Consider the following 23,018-nt stretch of genomic DNA (forward strand, 5'->3'; position numbering starts at 1 on the left):
AATTATTTCATTGTAAATATAGTAAGAACGTGAAGAAAAAACAGGAACCAAGAATGTCAGGAAATCTATTCTGGTCTGAACAGAAGTAAGGGAAGGCTTCCTTGAAGAAATGCCAAATGTGAGCAAGGAGCTTAATCCACTGAAGTTCCAGAAGCACTCCATGCACAGCTCCAGGAAAGTTCTACCCTGGGTCCAGAAGGTAAAAGAAGTCACTATGACTAACAAGGAACAAATGAATGGAAGTGATTCAAGATGATAAGGAAAGCAGAAGCCAAACCATGCACAGTTTGCAGGCCCTGGTAGCTGCATTTCATCCTAAAAGCAATGGGTTTTCTTCTTTATTTTCCCTCCTACTTACATTAGATGTCTTCACTCGTGCTAAAGCATATTTATACTAAGACACAAAATAGACAGAGCACTTCACAGGCCAGCTGGTTTCTGCTCACTGACAGGAGATTCTCAGGAAAGCCTTCCTGCTGCCATGACCTTCCATCTTGGTTCAGACCTGTTCTACTACCAGAATGCTCCCTCCCAGTACTTTCCAGCTAATTCTTAGCAATATAGGAGCCTCAATTGCAGCTGTACTCTTTCCCTTAACTTTGGGTAACCCCCATGCTGGGCATGAACAGACATCTCATAGTCCCAGTCCCAGTCCATTCTATGCTTCCATTGGGGAAAAAGAAAGAAGGAAGAGCAGGTTCCAAATGGGTAGACTGTGATGGTAAAGTCATATAACTAAGTCTACTTTTAGTAGAGTTTTAATTATTAGAACTAAGCAGACTATATAATTTCTTTCATACCTCTCTATCTCAAGAAGTTTCCCTTAACATCTTGATTTTATACAACATAAATAAGCAATAAATAATGAATATAAATATATTACTGTTAACTATAAAATAGTTTATGTTACATTACATAAATATAGCTTACATCACTCTTTGTATTGCTGTACAGGTTTTGACAAATACACAAAGACATATTCACCATTAAAGTTTTACATAAAATAATTTCACATATATTAATTTACATAAAATAATTTTACATAAAATAATTATTATGCTTAGTGACTATTCCTTCTTTCCCTCTTCCCCCTCCTTGATCCATTATGTTAAATAAAGAAAGGCAGACCCATATTCTGTGATCTTGGAATAGTACAGAAAACTTTGCCTCTTGACTGCTATTGCTACGAAAACTAAAAGAGTCCCCCGTCTACACCTATCCAAGTTTTTAACAGAAGGAAATGACACACTAGTTTCCATTTTTAAAGGACCACTTCAGCTGTTAGGTAAGAAAGAATGGGTTAGAATCAAGTAAGAATATGTTATAAAAAAAGGAGACACAAGGTGGGACTTTCAGAATTTCATAGTGAGAAATTTGGCAAAACCTCTCCCTACATAAAACAAAATTTACAAGAACATCAATGGTATATAGAGACACACAAAAATATTTATACAAGTTATTGAACTGCAGTAAAGAAACAAAAATCTACAGTATTTTACTCCTATATGCTCTCTATCCCTAGTACAATAGGGTGGTAGTAGCAGACGTAAGGACCAACAACATTCCTACTGCTGAATAAATACACAGATACCTCCAGGGCTCACAGTGTTGCAGCAACACTGTTGAACAACCACTGGCTGACTGACCTCCCCCCACAAACAAAAATTCGACAATGCCTACTACTACCTCAAGGAATGGGAAAGAGACAGAATCTGAGGTTGTTATATTATCTAAAATTTTGAATTTTAAGCAATAACAAGAAAATGAGACATGGAAAGAAACAGGAAAATATGGTCCATACACAAAAAAACAAAAAAAGATCAGCCAACAAAAGCTATGTCTGAGTGGACCCAGGTGTACATTTTAGCAGACAAACAATGAAAACAACTTACAAATATGTTTAAAAACTAAAAGAAACCATGTTGAAGGAATTTTTTAAACACAATGAATCATCAAATACAGATTAACAATAAAGAAACATTAAAACAACAACAACAACAGCAAATAGAAAGTCTGAAATTAAAAACTACACAATAGCATATTGGGCTGCCAGAACAAAGAATGGTTAAATATGAAGATAGGTAAGTAGGCATTATCAAGTAGAAATAAAAGTAAACAATAAAAAAAGAACAAGAAATATAAAAAAACCAAAAGAAGCTCAAACACCTGTGAAAACCATCAAGTACAATAAATAATATGCATAAAACTCGGTCCAAGAAATAAAAGAGAACAAAAAATATAGACAGAAAAACTCTGATTAAATGAAGAAAAGCAAACCAATAAGTAAAAACATCCCATATTGATCAACAGTAATACACACATCAGAAAGTTAACAAATTTAAGGATACAACAAATTACAAGAAGGATGACACATGCCTATACCCATAACAGCAAAAATGTCCAAAGCCAAAACAAAGAAAATCCTAAAAGCAACAAAAGAAAAATATTACTCATCACATACCACAGAACCTCAATAAAATTTGCCTATTAGAAAATGGAAGCACAAGTACATGGGGATGAAACTATGAACAGTGAAAGGAAAAAGGACTGCTCAAATAAACATGGAGAAATTTTGTTGCTAGCATATCCACCATTCAAAACATAGTAAACGGGAGAAAAAAAGGAAATGACATCAGAGAATAACTCAAATATAAGTAAACAAGAAAAAAGGTGCAAGAAGAGAATTTTAGCAAAGAGTTAGTATAAAAGACATTATAAACATCACTAACTTCATCTCTTACCTGAACTGATTTTAAAGAGAAGTACATTTAAAAGTCACTGTAAAACTACAATACCAAGCTTATATGAAGATTTGTCCCAATGGTATGGTATGAAGAATAAAAACAAAAACCTGGAAAGGCAAAGTATACACTGAAGCAATTTGTACATAACACTAGAATTAAAGTTATCTTACTGTATACCAGCATATTTTAAACCAAAAAGCCTTATTGGTATAATATGCAGAGAAACTTGTAAAAAAGAAAAAACTCAAAAACTTACATAGAAGTAAAAATCAAGAGTTATTTCACACACTAAGAAATATCTATCACATGGGGCTGAGAAGTTGACTCAGTGGTAGAGTGCTTGCTTAGCATGCATGAGACCCTGGGTTCGATTCCTCAGTACCACATAAGGAGAAAAAAAGCCGGAAGTGGTGCTGTGGCTCAAGTGGTAGGGCACTAGCCTTGAGCTGAGGGACAGCGCTCAGGCCCAGAGTTCAGCCGCCACGACCAACACACACACACACACACACACACACAGGCCCAGAGTTCAGCCGCCACGACCAACACACACACACACACACACACACACACACACACACACACACACACACACACACACACACACACACACACTCTTAAAAAAAGAGCTGAGGGACAGCGCTCAGGCCCAGAGTTCAGCCGCCACACAACCAACACACACACACACACACACACACACACACACACACACACACACGATTTTAAAAAAAATCTATCACAAAAGAAAAATATATAAAACAAAAAGACCAGAAAGACATACAGATAATAAGATGCCAGACAACTACAATCATACTAATAAATATGTCAAATATATGGATTATTTTAGTGGGAATATAAGCAAAATTTACTGAATGAATATAAATTCTCATAATGAAATTTATAACACAGAATTCCCAGAAGGAAGAAAGACCTTAATCTCATTCATCTCAGGAGTCTTAACATGCAGAACAGAGTCTAGGCTCTCAGGAAAACTTTATAAATTTTCTGAATTAAGCAGTTTTAGATGCCATCCAAAAAGCTCTACATACAATCTTCATAGTAAGATCCTTTGCTTTTTACACATTTCAGTATAACAGGGAAACCTCCAAACTTCTTAAGAGAATAAATATTTCTTATAATATTATGTATACATTTACATTTTATTTACTTGTCTACATAAATATTAATTTATTAATTTTGATATTTTTAGGAGGTGAATAAGTATAACTACAAAAGTTGTTGAGGACTTGTTTTGACAATCGTATCAACATTTATTTTGTTGTTATAACATTCCCACATTATCTATAATAAACTTGTTTTACATAAAATGGAAATTGGTGCTGTTAGTTAAAAAATAACATTATTTTTTAACTAACAGAATAGAAACATAAGAACAATTATAATGTTTGTGGATTAAATGTAAAAACTGAAACAGATTTTTAAGAGTAGATCTAAAAACACACAAAATCCACACACACACACACACACACATATAGCACAGGCTGACAGTAAGAGAGAAAAATATATACTATGCAAACAACAATCATAAGATAGAATAATAGTACTAGTATCTAGTGAAATATATTTTAAGAAAAGTGTTACTAGAAACAAAATAGACATTTTATTATGTGAAAAGTTTAAATTATTCGGGAAGATATTATCATTATGAACATATATATATCCAATAATGAAGCCCAAAAACAGATAAAGAAAAAAATTACAAAAATAAACAGAAAATTCAACCAAATTAATCAGAGGTTTTGTGAAAACTGCTAGAACAAAGAGACAGAAAATTGATGATGATATAGAAGAACTGAGCAATGAACCAACCTGAAGTGACATCTATAAACACTCAACCCAATAACAAAAGAATATATACTTGTTACAAACACACATGGAACATTCACTAGAACAGACCATGTGTTAGGCCACAAAAATAAATCCTAATATATATAAATAAAAATTATGTAAAGTATAAAATAATCCATAGCAATTAAACTAGAAATCAATAAAAGATAATTTGGGAAGCCCATAAATATTTGAAAATTAAAGAATACATTTCTAAGTAGCATATGGGTCAAAGAAGAAATTATAGAAAAAACTGGAAATTATTTCAAGTCAAATTAAAATAGGATGTGAAAAATAGGACATTTATATTTCTAAACACCTGTGTTGCAAAGAAAATCTCCTATCACTAAGTTCACCTTCCTCCACCTTTTAAGATGAAACCTAAAAACTGGAGCGCAAGAAACCAGTAACAGAGAAAACTGAAAAAATATAGAATAATATGATGAAATAAATGAAATTCACAACTAGATCTTGGAAGAGATAACAACATTGACAAATCTTTAGGTAGACTGATCAAGATAACAGAGAAGATAGTACAATCAAAACAATGAAGGTTAAGGTGATCATCATTGGCTTAGAAAGTAGAGAACAAGACCAAGAGCCAAGGCACACAGTAGCAGCTAGAAGCAGGAAAAGAGAAGGAAACAGATTTCCCTGAGAGTTCCAGAAAAGAATACAGTCCTCCACACATTTTGATTTTAGCCCACTGAGATTCATTTCTAACCTCAAAAAATGTAAAATAGCAGGTTGCCAGTGGCTCACACCTGTAATCCCAGCTATTCAGGAAGCTAAGATCGAAGGATAACAATTCAAAACCAGCCTAGGCAGGAAGGTCTATGAGATGCTTGTCTCCAATTATCCAGCAAAAAGTTGAAAGTGAAGCTGTGGCTCAAGCGGTGGAGAGCCAGCCTTTAGGGAAAAAAACCTAAGGGAAAGTGTTCAGGCCCTGAGTTAAGCCCTAGTACGAGCACAGAAAGAAAAACAGAAAACTGGAAGACAATAAACTTGAGCTCTAAGTTAAGTTTATGCTTATTTGTTAATGTACCAATAGAAAACTAATTAAAAGAAAATATTTGAGGGCTGGGAAGGTGGCTCAGTGGTAGAGTGCTTGCCTTGCGTGCATGAGGCCCTGGGTTCGATTCCTCAGCACCACATAAGCAAAAAGGAAAAAGCCGGAAGTGGCACTGTGGCTCAAGTAGTAGAGCGCTAGCCTTGAGCTGAAGAGCTGAGGGACAGCACCCAGGCCCAGAGTTCAGGCCCCACAACCAGACCCAAAAAAAAAGAATAGATTTTTTTTTCCTTCAAAAAGGTCACTGTTTTAGGGGCTAGGAATGTGGCTTAGTGGTACAGTACTTGCCTAGCATGTATGAAGCGCTGGGTACAATTCCTCAGTATCACATAAACAGAAAAAGCAGGAAGTGGTTCTCTGGCACAAGTAGTAGAGTGCTAGCCTTGAGCAAAAGAAGCTCAGAGACAGTGCTCAGGCCCTGAATTCAAGCCCAAGACTGGCAAAAAAAAAAAAAATCACAGTTTTTGAAATATGTGTAGAAATCACTAAAGGCCTAAAGGCCTAGCACATATCTATCTAGGTATAGGGTAAGCTTTGAAAAGGGTCTTGGTAACATTAGACAATTTGCCAGAATAAAAATAGCAGAAGAGAAGAGAAGTATACTCATTACCTCACTCATGTAACTGTAACCCTCTGTATAGTATCTTTTTTTTTTTTTTTTTTTTTTTTGTCGGTTGTGGGGCTTGAACTCTGGGCCTGGGCGCTGTCCCTCAGCTCTTCAGCTCAAGGCGAGCGCTCTACCACTTGAGCTACAGCGCCACTTCCCGTTTTCTGGTGGTTTATTGGAGATAGGAGTCTCACGGTCTTTCCTGCCCGGGCTAGCTTTGAACCGCGATCCTCAGATCTCAGCCTCCTGAGTAGCTAGGATTACAGGCGTGAGCCACCAGCGCCCGGCTTTTTGTATAGTATCTTTACAATAAAAAAAAAAAAAAAATAGCAGAAGACAGTTTGCATCTCCAAGCTAAGTGTGCACATCAGAAATAATCTCTCATCAGTCAAAAATGTCAAGGAAAACTTGCAAAGAAAAATAGTATTAACAACATCTAACATGTCTTTTCATCATAAATTTCATTCATACTGTATGCAGGAGATCACAATGGAAACAAAAATGAGGAAAGGAGAAACAAAGAATGAAAAGGGAAGAAAAGGGGTAATTTTTTATTTGTCCAAGACCAGAACTCACGCTTGGTATCTGAGGCTTGCTTTCACTTACTAGCTGGTACTCTATAATCTAAGCCATACGTACTACCTCAAGATTGGAATTTTAAAACTATGACAATGGCAACAAGTCAAATACAAAGCAACAGATCAACTTATGGACAAGGATCAGAGGAGGAAACTGGGGGAAAGTGAAGGAAGGGGTGACACTGTCCAAGAAAGAAATCTATACTTGAATTGACCCCTCTGTATAATACTTTAATAATAATATTGTTATTATACTTTAAAAATCAGCAGATGTGGCTTATGCAATAAATCAATAAAATACGTTCACCAAGATACACAGTAAACAATCATGGGCCATACTAGCATGCTACAGAATTCACAAAAAGCATCTCCTCACTAAATATTATTTATTTTAGATTTTTATAAGTAAAAAAATTTGATATTCCATATCATAGTGCCTGGCACATACAAGTAATAAATACTTTCTTGTGAAATAATCAACTGGATGGATAGATGGTTAAGTAAGCACACAAATGAGAGACAGTAAAAAAGAAAAATGTGCAAAATTTTTAATACTGACAGCAAAGATGTGCTATTTATTTTAAAAGGCTAATTTAATTAGGAGAAAAATGTGTAAAAAATAACATGGCATAGTGAAAAGAAGAGGAAATGTGGATTTGGAAAAACTTAGATTTTAAAACTAGCTCAACTCTTACCAGCCATTTCTTTGAGCAAATTTACTTAAGTCTTACTTTCCTCCACCTGTAAAATGGGGATTACAATATCTACCTTACAAACACAATGTGCCATCAGTTTTGGCACCTGGTACAAAGTATACAATACTGGTTCTCAAATCAATTCTGTAATTCATAATGTAGTCCACAGATGGGTGTTACTAACAATACTCACCATCTGGTGGCTTCCTGTTTTAAATAATTACTCTTGCTAAGTAGGTGCCAAGCTTTTAGAATCATTATATTAAATGTTTGCAACCTCTAAAATTTGGTACCCTTAGACAAAGCCCAGTATGACCAGCCATAGTTCAGCTTTTAAGGTTGCTTTGAAAATTAAAAATAACATAAGAAGAACACCTTGAACAGGGACAGGAGTGTAATAGATAAGTTGTTATTTAAACATTCCATTAATACCGTTATGTAAACCATTTGTTACTCTACATTATCACAACTATTCCAGTAAGACCACCCAGAGAATAGAGATTAATCATATCAGCCACTAACAGTAATACAGAAGCAAATGGACATGGAAGGCAGATATGAGCTATAACTTTCTCTTCAAAGATTCAAGTTGATTCCTTTGACCTTGATTTCTGGATTAAAAACATGAGAATTTTGAAGAGTAGATGATATCTTCTTTGTCTCAAGAACCACTTCTAAACTAAGGAAATATGAATCTGGATCAAAAGAGAACTCAAATTTAGCCCTAGCAAAGCACACTTTTCCCTCCAGTGGATGCACAAAGAGAATGGCTGCGACTGCACTCTGCATCCTGTCTCGGTTGTGAAAACACAAGTTATGTAAGAAAAACACCAAGCCACTAATCAGAGCTACTAACATCTCAGAAAAACTCTTTTAGGATGAGTAGTTAGTTCAGTAGTACAATTATATAATTTTCCAACCCATAGGAATCTCTGTATATAACTCTCAGGTAGCTCTAAAAAGAATCTTATCTTTGGATTCTCAATAGCTAGAAATAAGTATTTTATTATAAAGTATGCCAGCCTAAGATCATAGGAACAACTGTTACAAAAATGGTTAAACTTAAATAATTCACAGGTATTACAGATCCTGACCATATTTCACTAACAGTTTTGTTACACTGGAACAAACTTTCTCCAAGGAAGCATTTTTTGTTGTTGTTTTGGGAGTTTTTTTGGTCTTGGGGCTTGAACTCTGAACCCTGGGCACTGTCTCTAAGCTCTTCAGCTCAAGGCTAGTGCTCTACCACTTGAGCCATAGTGCCACTTCCCATTTTCTGGTGGCTAATTGGAGATAAGAGTCTCATGGACTTTCCTGCCCAGGATGCCTTTCAACCTGGATCCCCAGATATCAGCCTCCTGCGTAACTACGATTACATGTGTGAGCCACCAGCACCCAGTGGAAGCATCTTTTTCTGAGCATAAATATCAAATCAAACTCACAATCTAGAGCCCCAGTTTTCCCACAAATTAGTAAATAATGTCCATCTGTCTGTCAAGTGGTTGACTGGCATATTTTTACACAGAATCTACAGACTAGAGGCAGTGCTTTGACTTTACATTTTACCCACAGTCAAATACATAATGCATAACACACACATACATATATACATACACACACATCTAGCTGTGTATACACATCTAGATATAGACATATAGACAGATGATTATCTGGGGCCTCAGTTGGACTGTGCAATACTACTAGTTCAGCCTCCTAAGTGCTAAGATTACAGCTGTAGTCTACTATGCCTGACTGGAAAAGGTTATTTTACATATTGGTTTAAAAATTAAAATTTGCGGGGGGTGAGGGGGGTGTATGGGAAGGGATGGGAAGGGGAAACAAAGGAGGAAGCAACAATGCTTGATAAGAAATGTACTTGTTATCTTGCCCATGTAATTGTAACCCCTCTGTACGGTATTTTCACAGTAAAAAAAATTAAAATTTGAAGACGGCAGCTGAGTTTTAAAAAAAGAAAATTGTTATAGCCGGGCGCTGGTGGCTCACGCCTGTAATCCTAGCTACTCAGGAGGCTGAGATCTGAGGATCGCGGTTCAAAGCCAGCCCGGGCAGGAAAGACTGTGAGACTCCTATCTCCAATAAACCACCAGAAAACCGGAAGTGGCGCTGTAGCTCAAGTGGTAGAGCGCTCGCCTTGAGCTGAAGAGCTGAGGGACAGCGCCCAGGCCCAGAGTTCAAGCCCCACGACCAACAAAAAAAAAAAAAAAAAGAAAATTGTTGGTGGTGGTGGTGATCATGGGGCTTGAACTCTGGGCCTAAAAAAGAAAGAAAAAAAAAAGAAATTCAAAAAAATTAGAACCTTGTGATTATGAACCAAGGGGCTCCCTTAGGTTGTCTGAATAAAACCAATAACACTGTGAACAAACAATAAGACTAAAAGTAGTAATTCAATTATGAACTCTCTGGATTCAATGACAAATTGACAAGGAAACCCAATCCACAACAGGGACAGAACAACAGAAACAAACCGTAGTTTCAGAAGGAAGACATACATTACACACAAGTATGTGGAAATGGCTGACATCCCCTCTAAGACATGGGTTTGGCAGGTTCTGTATTACAGAAGTAATCAGCAAAATAACTAAAGGAAATCTTTGTTATTGGCAGATACACATCTATGAGTCTCATTTTGAAGCAACCATTTTTATTTCTCTAGTGCCATCATGTGGTAACATTATGAAGTGTGCTAAGATTAAATGCAAATAACTTTTAGATTAAAAAAAAAAGATGCCACATTAAATACTTCATTATTGTCAGTTAAACACCAGTGAAGGTTTAGCACATAATTATCTACAAAAAAGGGGGGAAGCCTGGCACCGGTGTCTCACACCTGTAATCCTGTCTACTCAGGAGGCTGAGATCTGAGGATCACGGTTCAAAGCCAGCTTGGACAGCAAAGTCCATGAGACTCTTATCTCCAATAAGCCACTAGAAAACTGGAAGTGCTGCTGTGGGTCAAGGGGTAGAGCACTCACCTTGAGTTGAAGAGCACAGGGACAGCACCCAGGCCCAGAGTTCAAGCCCCACAGTTGACAAAAAAGGGGGGGGGCAGGGAGCTGGGTGCTGGTGATTCATGCCTGTAATCCTAGCTACTCAGGAGGCTGAGATCTGAGGATCACAGTTAATCTCTGATTAACCACCAGAAAACTGGAAGCGGCACTGTGGCTCAAGTGGTAGAGTGCTACCCTTGAGCTGAAGGCCCAGAGTTCAGGACCCACAAAAAAAAGGAGGTGGGGGGAAAAGGAGACATCAAACTACATTTTCTGCAACCCATGCTCATTTTAAATCCTCAAAGCAAAGAACAAAAATGAGTAGACCTTTATAGACCAGAATGTTTCACTAGCAAACAACCCAAAGACTGAAAAACACAATTAAAAAAATGACCAATCTATATGTGGAGAGAAAGGGAAAAAACAAATTGTAAAAACAGGGATACAGGAGGACCCATTGCAACAATGAGATGTACAAGTCGTTGACTGGGCGCGGTGTGGGGGGGAGGATACCAACCGACGGGAAGGCGAAACAAAGCAGGAGGCTACAATGCTTGATAAGAAATGTGCTCATTATCTTGCCCAGGTAATTGTAGCCCCTCTGTACAGTATTTTCACAATAAAAATATATTAAAAAAAAAAGAAAATGACCAATCAAAATGAACTCTAAGATATGGACACAAGAGGTTTTTCTTTGCTGTTGTTGTTTTTAATATACTACGTGATTTCTTGTTTCTTTTGTGTGTTCTTCCCCTTATGAGTTTATCCCTTGTTGTTACTATATTTGATTTTGGTACCCTGGGTATTGTATATACATTTATCTGAGGGAAGGGAAGGGTAACAACAAAATGGTGAGAAAAAGGACAAGGCAGGAACCAATGCAACAACGATACTCACAAGACAATATGTTGTAAATGATCTGTACAACTTAGGGGGGGATGGAGGGAAGGAAAGTGGGAGAAAAATGGGGGAGCGATATAACAAGTTCAACAAGAAATGTACTTATTACCTTACTTATGTAACTGTAACCCCTCCGTACATCACTTTGACAATAAAAAATAAATAACATTAAAAAAAAGAAAATGACCAACCAATCAAATTACAGAAACAAATGACTTCCAAATTCATTTCTCAATTAGAAATGTTAAAAGTGACAGTTAAAATTATACAATGACAAATTTAGTGGAAAATTAACATTAAGATCCATTATTGGAAACTGTGTAACATATTCCAAGTGATTATTTGAGCAACTTCACAAAGAATAATTACTATTACCAAAAAATAATAAGATTCTATCTCCTTTTATTGCTATAGACAAAGAACATTAATAGACTTTTAATTCACAGGTCTACTGAAATAGGTTAAGAGCTATAACATCTGCATGTCCAGTTAAAGACAGAATAGATTCATTGCGCTGTGCTCCTTTCTGAAACTCCATTAACATGGTACCAGTAGAATTTAAGGCAAAACCTCAAAGGATGGGCAACTCAGAGAGAATAATAGCTACAAACATTTTAAGTTAGGGCTGGGAAGGTAGCTCAGTGGTAGAGCGCTTGCCTTGCATGCATGAGGCCCTAAGTTCGATTCCTCAGCACCACATAAGCAAAAAGAAAAAAGTCCGAAGTGGCGCTGTGGCTCAAGTGGTGGAGCGCTAGCCTTGAGCTGAAGAGCTGAGGGACAGCGTCCAGGCCCAGAGTTCAGGCCCCACAACCGGACCCCCACCCACCCAAAAAAAAAAAAAAAGACAAGTGAAAATTTTAAGTTAGAAAGAACATGGAGGTTTTTTGAGTTGGAAACATCAAGACTGACTCACATGGCACAGTATGTCTTCACAAGCTTAATGGTACTAAATAACTACGGGAAGGCAGTGAAGGCTAAAAGCAAGACGACTGGTCAAAATCCATAGTCATAGCATATTGTAAAACTGATTGTCAAGCTTTGGGAAAAGTGAAACAGAAGGTTCTAGATTATCAGATGCCAGTCAGAGTAAGAGGGAGTACTGTACTACAAAGTATAATTCAAGAAGCTGTAGTGAACTAAATGACACTGACAAAGACCACAGAACAATAATGAAAATCATTTTCTAGAAAGAAAAGCATCAACTTTGAATTTCTGTATCCAAAAAGTCATATAACTAATTGCAGAATGCATCATTTTGCTTCTATTAGGAAAAAGTTGAAAACAAAAGCTGATGTTTAAAAAATGAAAAGGGCAGGTTAAGTTCTACTTATAAACATTCAGTTACACTCAACTATCCATACTCATTTACAATACTTAGTAGAAAATTACTGCAACCAGAGAACAATGGAGGGAAACCCAAAGACTTTTTATTTATCCTTTTAAAAGTCCATATAAATATTCCTTTTTTTGTCTCCTCAAGCCAATCATCATAAACTCACTGGAGAATCTCTATGAATGCTCTTGGTAAACACTCCTGGTGAACACTAAAGACAAGTCAGGAAAAAGACTATTATTCATACAAAAGACTTATTGATAAGAAGAGTCCTGTTTTTGTAGATTAACTCATTAATCGGTGCTAATGCCATTTAAGGTTCAGTAATTTTTTTATTTTCAGTCATTTCTTTATAGGATTACACAGAAGACACAGTTAAATGTACACACTTCTTTTCCACATACCAACATAAGAGTATATATGTATATATACATATGCATTAATATACATATTAATATAAATTAAACTGTACCTTGAACACCTTCGAGTAGTAGATCGACTCCCTTCCTATAAAAATCAGAAGCAGCTTCATAGTCATCTTCCTCTTCCTTTTTTAAAGCTAGCTTTATTAATTCTCCTGCTTTCTCCAAATAATCTCTCTTGCCAAGCCTAGGCTTTAAACTGCCAGGAAAGAGGCTACGAATCTCCCGTTCTTCTTCTGCTTTATTTGGTTCACTGTCAGAGGCAACAGCTCCTAGTGCTGAAGAATCTGAAGAAAGACTGAGACCAAAAGTTCTAATGGGAGAGCTTTGATTGGAAGCCATTCCATCATCTAGCTCAGCAAGAGAATCAGCATCAACAGTAAGAGATAGCAGATCACTGTCACTGGAGAATCCTAGAAATATGATCACAATAGTAAACAGATATTAAATTGAGCATCAGCTACAAGAACACAAAACACAAAATTATTCATATTTATATTAACCAATCAATTAAGAAGACTGTAGTTTAAAGACAAGTCAGTGTCTAGCAATTTTTTTTTATTTATTTCCTTCACTTTTGCACTCTCCATACAACTCTGGAAGATAATTTCCTTGTCTTAATCACCAAAAAGACAAGTCATTAGCCTTGTCAAAATAGGCTTTACCCAAGAGCTGTAAACTGTCCTATGGGAAACTGTTCAGTATAAACACAGCTATGAAAATTTTTAAAACACACACTTTATAATAAGGGAAAAGAAAAAGAGCTTTGGAATAAAAACCAAACAATGTGCTTAAATCTCAACTTTTCAAATTTAAACTGTGTGCTCAAGAAAGGATATCTTAATCATTTGCTTATTATGTTGTTTTATATGAGAAATAGTTAACACATGAACAACACAGGACTCTCATGAAATTATAACTTACGATTATATAATAATTATAGAATGATTAAATTATGCATCCTCAGAGGTGTCCCTTCAGAGAACCATTCATATCTGAAAAATGTATGCTATTTAGGGATTTTAATGAATCAAATGTAATAAAAAAATTTGTTTCATCCTTTTCTATAGATTTAAAGACAACTTTGGACTATATCTGCTCCTTAGTTCTGGGACAGAAAATGAATAACAGATGCTTCTGAATTGCTTCCCCTGTTTCATATAACTGATTTCACAGTACATAAGCATGATTCAAAACAAGTCAGCAAACTTTCCAGTCTCAAGACCTCCCTTCACATTCTTAGCAAAATGATTAAGGACCCCACAAAGCTTGTTTATAGACTGTAAATATTCACCAATACATTAAGAAAGCCAGACAATTTTAAATATAAAACATTAAGGACTATCAGATAGTAACATAAATTTTACAAAAACTATTTTCCAAAACAAAAAATATATATTGAGAGAAAGGTACTGTTTCAAAGCTTTACAAATCTTATTACTGTCTGGCTTAAACGAAACTAACTAGATTCTCAAACCTGATTCTAAACACTACTGTCATATATTGTTCTGGTTAAAAGATGCTAAGAAAAATGCCATATATAAGTATGATATGTGCACTGCCATGGAAGGGAGGATGTCAAACCCAAGGCTTCATTCATGTGCCAGTCAGTTAATTCCTTACCACTGAACTATGTCACCAGCTCCCATTACCATTGAATATTTGGTACCAAGTTTCTCAGAAAATGTATTATTTGAGGATTTATTTTTGGTTATATGGTCTCTATTGCTCAACTTTGTTTATGAAGCATAAAAACAGCCACAGAGACCTACAGACTGAAAAGAATAGCTATATTCCAGTAACACTTTATTTATGGACTCTGAAATTTTGATCCCATATATTTTATAAAAAATTTAATTCTAAGGGGAAAATATACAACAGAGGGGCCCATCAGCTGCACCTGAACATTAATGAAAACGAACTAAGCAACTCAAGGGCAGCAGTGAGAGGGAATGAATGAGAGGGAAAGAGGGAACAGATTACCCTAAGCAAAAGAAAAGAAATGTACGTATCACCCAATGTGGAAGCTGTACTGCCAAAGCTCATAGAATTCACAAGCATTATAGAGCATGATAATGACAAATTGCCTTGTGAAGATTAAAATGTGTTTGTGACTTTAAATAAGTATCACTGTCTCATAATACTGTGACATTTGTGAAGTTTATGTAATCACTTAATCTCAATAAAAAAGTATTTAAAAATAAAAAAAATTAATTCCATAATTATTACACACCATTCTTAGCTCACAGGCTATATAAAAGCAGGCTAAACTAAAAGCTGGCTAGACTAGATGTGGCCCAAGGCCATCATTTGCTAACCTCTGTTATAGATTCAAATTGTGTACTTCCTATTGAATAAAATAAATTTGGGTAGAAACATTTTACTGGTAGTTGGTATGTGTGCTAACCCTGAGGCTTGAACTGTGAGTATTGGTGCCGTCCCTGAATTGTTTTGCTCAAAGCTAGCATTCTATGAGCCATAGCACCTAGCTTTTTGGTGGTTAACTGGAGATATGAATCTTATGGACTGTCCTAACCAGGCTAGCTTTGAACTGTGATCTTCAGATCTCAGCCTTCTGAGTAGCTAGGATTACAGGCGTGAACCACCAGCATCTGACAAGATTAATTTTCTTTTTTATTGTGTTTTCTTGGTCATGAGGCTTGATCTCTGGGCCTGGATGATGTCCCTCAGCTCTTCAGCTCAAGACCAGAGCTCTACCACTTGAGCTACAGCACCACTTCCCGTTTTCTGGTGGTTTATTGGAGATAAGAGTCTCACAGACTTCCCTGCCCCAGCTGGCTTTGAACCACGATCTTCAGAACTCAGCTTCCTGAGTAACTTGGATTATAGGTGTGAGCCACCAGCGCCTGGCTACAAGATTAATTTTCAAGCCAGCTTTAGATACCACTCTAGTATCCTGTTAATATACCCGTGTTTTCGTTTTTTTCCAAATCCTTAAGAGTTCTAATAAAGTATGAGTTCTGCTCCCAAAAAACAACAGATTTCATAAAACCTATAATCTCAACTGGGATTCATTGGACCTAATGAAAAATCATTTCAATTCTCTGACATTTTAGCTATACAGACAGTACTTCATAATCAGAATGTTTTATGGCAATCTAAAAAATTATTCACTCTTCTGAGAAATATATCATTTTATGGGATTATTTAGTAACTTAAAACTAGCTCATATACCGCAATGAAAATTTATTTCTCTACTCCACTGAAACAAATAAACAGTTTAGTTGAGAAAGCAGCTCTGTATAAACAGCTAATTACAAAAGAAGGGAAAGGTTGCACCACAGGTTTTTGCTCAGTTCTCTAGTGCCTGGTCCCTGTAGCTTTTACAACATTTATCAGATCGTTCTGCTTTACACTCTACCTGGCTATCCTTTCTAACGAGTACAGTAATACCAAAGGGCAAGAGGGTAAATTATGTGTGTTCAGTTTCTTGGCTTTTGACTAAAAAAAAAAAAAAAAATAAGACCTAGGAACACAGTCATATTTCCTCTTACCTTTGCAACCTATCTTATTAGCAAAAGGAATCTAAATTAAATGGAATTAGATCAGGAAACAACACTAACAAAACATCTAGAGGAGATAGGAACTGGTGGCTAAGCCACTACTCAAGAGGCTGAGTAGCTTATCTCCAATAAACTCTTATCTCCAATAAACTACTCAGAAACAGCTGGAAGTAGTATTATGGTTCAAGTGGCAGGGAATAGCCTTGAATATTGTTGTTTATTCTACCTAGCTCCTAAATACCTAATATCCAATATTACACTCGGTATCTCTACAGTTTTTAAAAGTCAATATTTATCATCTATTTTGTGTGCATCACGCACACACTGACATTCATGTTTATCCTAAGAAAAATAACCTATTTATTATAACCGTCGTCATCGAAGAAAACTCACTTAATAAAGTGAATTTAATAAAATAATACCAAATAAATACCTAAAAGAAAAAATAATTTCTTCAAGCTAAGTATACAAGCAATATTTTAACATAGGAGAGTCTAGGATAATCCATCATAAGATTTAGAATTCCTATGGTGCCACCTCGTGGACATCTGTAGAATAAAACTTCTAGTTCAAATGTAAATTACTTTTAGACTTCCTACATTTTGTCTTGTTCAACTTCAACCTGTACTGCATAGACTTACATAGTACAAAAGAATTAGCCCAGAAAACAACAGACTTTTCAAGTTAGTCATTCAAAAAACAACACACTTTCAAAGTTAGCCTTTCTAAATTGGCTTTAAAAAAAAAAAACAGATTTAGAAGCCAGGTGCTGGTGGCTCATGCCTATAAGTCTAGCTACTCAGGAGGCTGAGATCTGCATCTAGCCTGGACAGTAAAATCCATGAGACTCTTATTTCCAATTAACCACAAAATGCCAGAATTGAGATGGGCACTGGTGGCTCATGTCTATAATCCTAGCTACGCAGGAGGCTGAGATCTGAGGATCGCAGTTCTATGTCTATAAGTCTAAGAGTCTATGAGACCAATACACTCAGAAAAAGCCAGATATGGTGCTGTGGCTCAAGTGGTAGAGTGCTAGCCTTGAGCAAAAAGAAACTCAGGGTTAGCACCCAGGCCCTAAGTTCAAGACCCAGGACCAGCAAAAAAAAAAAAAAAAGAGAGAGGTAGGTAGATACACACAGCTATACACACACACACACACACACACACACACACACACACACACACACACACACACACACACACACACACACACACACACACACACACACACACACACACACACACACTTCATTTATGCTAAAATGCTAACTAAAGACTCGATAGGTTCTTTGTAGTCTCCAGAATTATTACAATGAGCACATGGGGAATTCCATGATTTCCAGTACCCCAAAGAAACAGGGAGATTGTGCTATTCCAAGATATATCTAAGAATATTCACTCTTAAAATATGTTACATATAAAGAAGAGGCTGATCTCCCAATTTGTACTTGTGGTTATGATATCAAATTATTTTCTCTGGTTTTCTGCATGGTCCTGGAAAATGTCCCTCTCAAAACTGCGAAGGAAGTCAAGTAATGTATTAGGAAGAGGAAATGACACAGATTGCCAGATGAGCCAGACAAACATCAAAGGCACCAGTTTCAAGGGCAGCATAGCAGTAAAGCAACCTGCATCCTTCAAACAGGCCAACAGCTGAGGGAAACATGTCAGAAGCTCAGGTCTCATGCACCACTCTGGGCAGGTTTCCACAGTGTCACAGCAACCTTATGAGTAAGTTTAGTTCAAACGAAACATGCAAGTTTAAAATGAAAATAAGATGGCAACAATCAATTAGATTGCCTTTCATCTTTGGGAAAATATAGTTTAATTGCTCTGGACAAAGGAGATAAAGAATAACCAGCACTTCATTTAAGAACTGGAAAACAATGTCAACCTTTTATCTAAAATCCTGCTGAATAATTTCACATTTTTCAGTACAATAATCAATCACAGTCTGAGGGGAAAGAAGAACAACAGAAGGGGTAAGACCAACATGCACTGTACTCATAAACTGAAAAATTGAATTGAAACCCCTTTATACAACTAAAGACTGTGTATATATACATATGTGTGTATAATCAAAAATAAATAAATGAAAATGGACTCCAGGAAATGGAAACAAGAGGGGGGTTTTCCCTTTATTTTTCTTTTCTGTCTTGTTTGTTTGTTTTTCTGTCTTTGGGAGATAAGGGAAGAGCACAAAATTGGAGGGACATGGGGTGAACAAATGAAGTACTGGTACTCAGTAGAAGCTATGTTGAAAATGAGCTACACAACTTGTAGACAGGAGGGGAAAAAAGACAGGAGGGGAAAACTGGTAGAGAATGAAGGAAGGGGTGACACTGCCCAAAAAGAAATGTACTCATCACTGACTTATGAAATGGTAATCCATCTTTACATCAACTTTATAATAACCATTTTAAAAACAAATAAATAAAAAATGAAAGTTCCTAGTTTAACAAGATACTTATTAACTCTAAAAGCAGTTTCTCTCCTGCAATATAAAACAAGCATAGATCTAAAACAAAAACACACATTCCAGATTTTCATGTTTCCTTTAGAACTTTCATTCAAACGGGTTTGCATGTTACATTTTTAAAGTGCTAACAGAAGTTATAATCACGTAGCCCCATCACTATGCACTGAGAAGTAAGAAACTTATCACCTGCTACAGTTTAGTTGCGGTTCAATTCCCAAAAGTTTTTTGTGCTGGAACCCTGGAGGTAGGTAAGTAAGGAGGTGAAACCTTCTGGGTAATTAGATCACTGGAAACATTCCCCTTGGAAGGACCAAATATGATTCTTGAGGAACCTCACTAGTTCCCAAGAGTGGGTAGTTATTTAAAAAAAAAAAAAAAAAAAAAAGAGCCAGAATGGCCTCTTTCCATGTCTGGTTTCTCCTCTTATTATTGGATCTCTTCTGTACCTATCTGCCTAGTCTGGCTGGCTGCCAGCTTTCCTGCTCTTTTGCTACTGATGTTTCTCTCCCTTGGTTGCCTCTAGGATTACCAGGGCTTTTGGTTATGAAGTAAATCTTCCAAATTCCCACTAGGCCAGAAAATCTCAAAATTATTTCAGTCATTTCTCATACTTATTACCCGACTTATGAAATAGTAACCCCTTCATGCAACACCTAAATAATACAATTAAAGTATATTTTAAGTCATTTCTCCATGTAGATAACAGTGAATTTGCAAACTCTCTTGACAGTAATTCTTCAGTATTGGTCAAGAAAGTATTGTTCCTCAGGATTAATTAGCCAGGCTCTAAAGGGAGGGGTAAAAATAAGCATTAACCACATTAATGACTCCTTGGTATTCACACTTCATGGGCCAGAATACACAGCTGAAATACTAAACTACATGACAGGATAAAATACCAATATTACTTTTTTCTGTCATAAGGCCTTGTCAGATTGCCCGATTCCTCTCCTAAATTTTAAGGCTAGAAATGTGACTTGGCATAAGAACACTTGTTTAGCATAAGCAAGCCATTGAGCTCCTTTCCCATTACAAAAAAAAATTAATGAAAACAGTTTCATTCCTAAAGTATAAAACCCTCCAAAGAAAACATGTCCTTTGGGGGCTGGAGGGGCGGCTCAAGTGGGAGGGTACCTGCCTAGCAAGAATGAGGTTCTAAGTCCTTGCTGAATATCCTCCTTTCTATTCTCCTTTCCTACTTTTTTATTAATTCAATGTCATAGAATCAGTACATTTTACAGGTGGAAAACACATTCCTTCCTCAGGAGTCAGGAAACTGAGGCATCAGACAGACCAGAAGAAGAAGACACCTTCCAAGGAAACCTGTTCTAGAATTAAAAGCACATTGGTATCACAAGTAGGAGCTAAACTTTTCTAAAACCTAGCCAAACTCTAAGAGTAAATCAGGTCAAAGAGAATAGATGTGTTTTCCAAAAATCATATAGATTATAAACTCAAGTTACTGTCAGCAATGTTCTGGTATGACTCTGAGGGAGTCAGGAAAGTCAAAAGTATTTGAGGGCTAGGCCCACAGCTTTCTTCCATTCCACAGAAGGTTTCAATGAATGAACTTGCTTTTAAGTCAATGTAAACCACAAGGAAAAGGAGCAAAAGCTAACCATTTCTTAAAGTGAAAGCACCAACAGAAAAATGAGTACAAGTTTATCAACCAATACAACAGATAGCAACTTGCTGGTCTTACCAAGTCAAGAAAGGAAAGAATCATGTGGCTGTTAACATCTGTTAACAGCCAGCTGTTAACACCAGCACAAACACAGCACTTCAATGATCGTGGCTACCTTCCATGTAACATCATAAAGCAATGTCTTCCACCATAAACTCTTACTCACCAAAGAGATAAAAAACATGTTTACTCTATTATTTTACCTTTAACAAGCCACATCTAGCCAACCTCAAATCTATTTTGTTTCTAAATAATCAGCCCTCTTTTGCCCCCCACAACCACTCTTATTTTTAATTCTATAATCTTCCCAGGAAGAAACTAGTTATGGAAAAAAATATTGTTATAAAAATGCATGTATTAAAAATCTTCATATAAATTCAAAGATCGCTTGTTAAGGGAACAAAACAAGACAGTGAGCATTCTTGAATTAAAGATTAAAAGCAAGAAAATACTTTGGTTTAGACTCATGTAATTAGAAATCATATCAAACACACTAAAATTGCCTTAGGCTTATTCTTTCTAGGTAAATGACTCAGTTTTTAAAGCAGTCTGGAATATCTAAAAGTCAAATGCTGAGAAATTAGTATAAAGTAAGTTGTACTGCCTAGTATATAAAAAGGTCTTACTTGGGATTGTAGACATGGTTCCATTGGTAGAGTGCTAGCCAGTGAGCAAAAGCATCAGGTACCAAGCTCATGTCCTGATCTCAGACCAAAAAATTCTTACTAAGATATAAACTCCCATCAAATCTAGAATGCCACTGATTGTAAGTTAAGTCACTATTGTATATACTACTAGGAAAGAAAAAAGCTGCCAATTAAATTTGAGACAGCTACCCAAATGAGTACACCTCATGTCAGTTAAAATCTGATAGAGATAAAAGTATCTCAGAATAAGCTAAATGCACTATATTTCCTATAGACAGCCAGTCTGCCCCCCATAAAATCTTTGGCATGCAAAAGAAATTAAAGTCTCTTACCTTCTGTACTATACTCAGGAAAGATATCAACAATAGAATCGGAGTAAGCTTCAGCAGGACCAATTAATTCAGAACCATCATTAATTATTCCACCCTAAAAAGATGAAAACAGTTGTGTTTCCTTGTTATAAAGAGCATGAAATATCAGCAGTAAATATTATTTACCTCAACTGGGGATGTATACAGATTATAGAAACTAATGTAGCAAAGTAGAATACTACGGTTTTAAAAGAATCAGGAAGTAAATCAACATTGGTTCATCAACTATAACAAGTATACAATACCAGTGCAAGAGGCAGCAGAGGCAATACATGGGCACAGAGTACTTTCTGCTTAATTATTCTTTCAAACTAAGCTGCTCTAAAAGTAACTATTATTTTTAAATTTTATGAAAATACTGTTTATAATAAGCAATTTTTAATAAAATACATTAAATCTATCAAAGGCATTCACAAAGAAAGTGTGACAGGTACAGTAGTTCAAGTCAGCAATCTTAGAAACTTGGGTGGCAGAGAGGGGGGATCATGGTTCCCCAGGCAACACTGGGAGCACAAGTTCAAAAGACTCCCTCTCCTCAACTAATGGCTGGGTACAGGAGCACACATCTGTCATCCAAGCAAAAAAGATAGCACAAATAGGAGAATCATAGTTCTGGCATGCCCAGACTCAAGAGACTCGATCTGGAAAAATAACCAATACAAAAAGGGACTAGCAGAGTGGCTCAAGTGATAGAGTACCTGCTTAAGCCAGTGTAAAATTCTGATTCAAACCTGAGTACCTCCAGAAAAGAAAAGTCACAAGAAGAAAAGAACCCATCAGCTAGATATCATTTAGTGTCCTTGGAAATAATTGTTTTGAGTAGGGAAAAACGATGGACTCTATTAAGTGTTTATTGGCTTTTATAAAATCATAAATAACAACATATCACATAACTCCTCAGTGAAGTCATTTAGGCTTACTTGTACATGACAGATAAAATAGATGTAAGATATTTTTAGTGAAGAGACAATTTTTAAACATATAAATCATGAATATAAAATGGATTCCTCCATGTGACCATCATTTTTATTATTTATCTAGATTCACAAACTCAGGCCTCAAAAGATATTTTCTCTTTCTCCACATGTAACTAGAGAATGGTTTCTTTA

At 36.2% G+C, this 23,018-nt stretch overlaps 1 protein-coding gene across 6 annotated transcripts in view; it reads right to left on the bottom strand.

Annotated features, from left to right (window-relative positions):
- The window catches only part of Rps6kc1 (ribosomal protein S6 kinase C1), a 159,166-nt gene that overhangs the window by 85,140 nt on the left and 51,008 nt on the right, over positions 1 to 23,018 (bottom strand). For 5 of the 6 annotated variants that reach the window (XM_070041510.1, XM_070041514.1, XM_070041512.1 and 2 more), the window contains exons 5-6: positions 21,871 to 21,964; positions 13,252 to 13,614 (exon numbers count right to left, since the gene is read on the bottom strand). In XM_070041510.1, coding sequence (XP_069897611.1) covers positions 13,252 to 13,614; positions 21,871 to 21,964 — 457 coding nt within the window. The remainder of the gene's footprint in view (positions 1 to 13,251; positions 13,615 to 21,870; positions 21,965 to 23,018) is intronic. The other variant, XM_070041513.1, reaches the window with a different exon arrangement.

The sequence above is a fragment of the Dipodomys merriami genome, unplaced genomic scaffold (assembly GCF_024711535.1).
Source record: "Dipodomys merriami isolate MVZ:Mamm:240054 unplaced genomic scaffold, mDipMer1.0.p SCAF_31, whole genome shotgun sequence".
In the NCBI taxonomy this organism is placed as follows: domain Eukaryota; kingdom Metazoa; phylum Chordata; class Mammalia; order Rodentia; family Heteromyidae; genus Dipodomys; species Dipodomys merriami.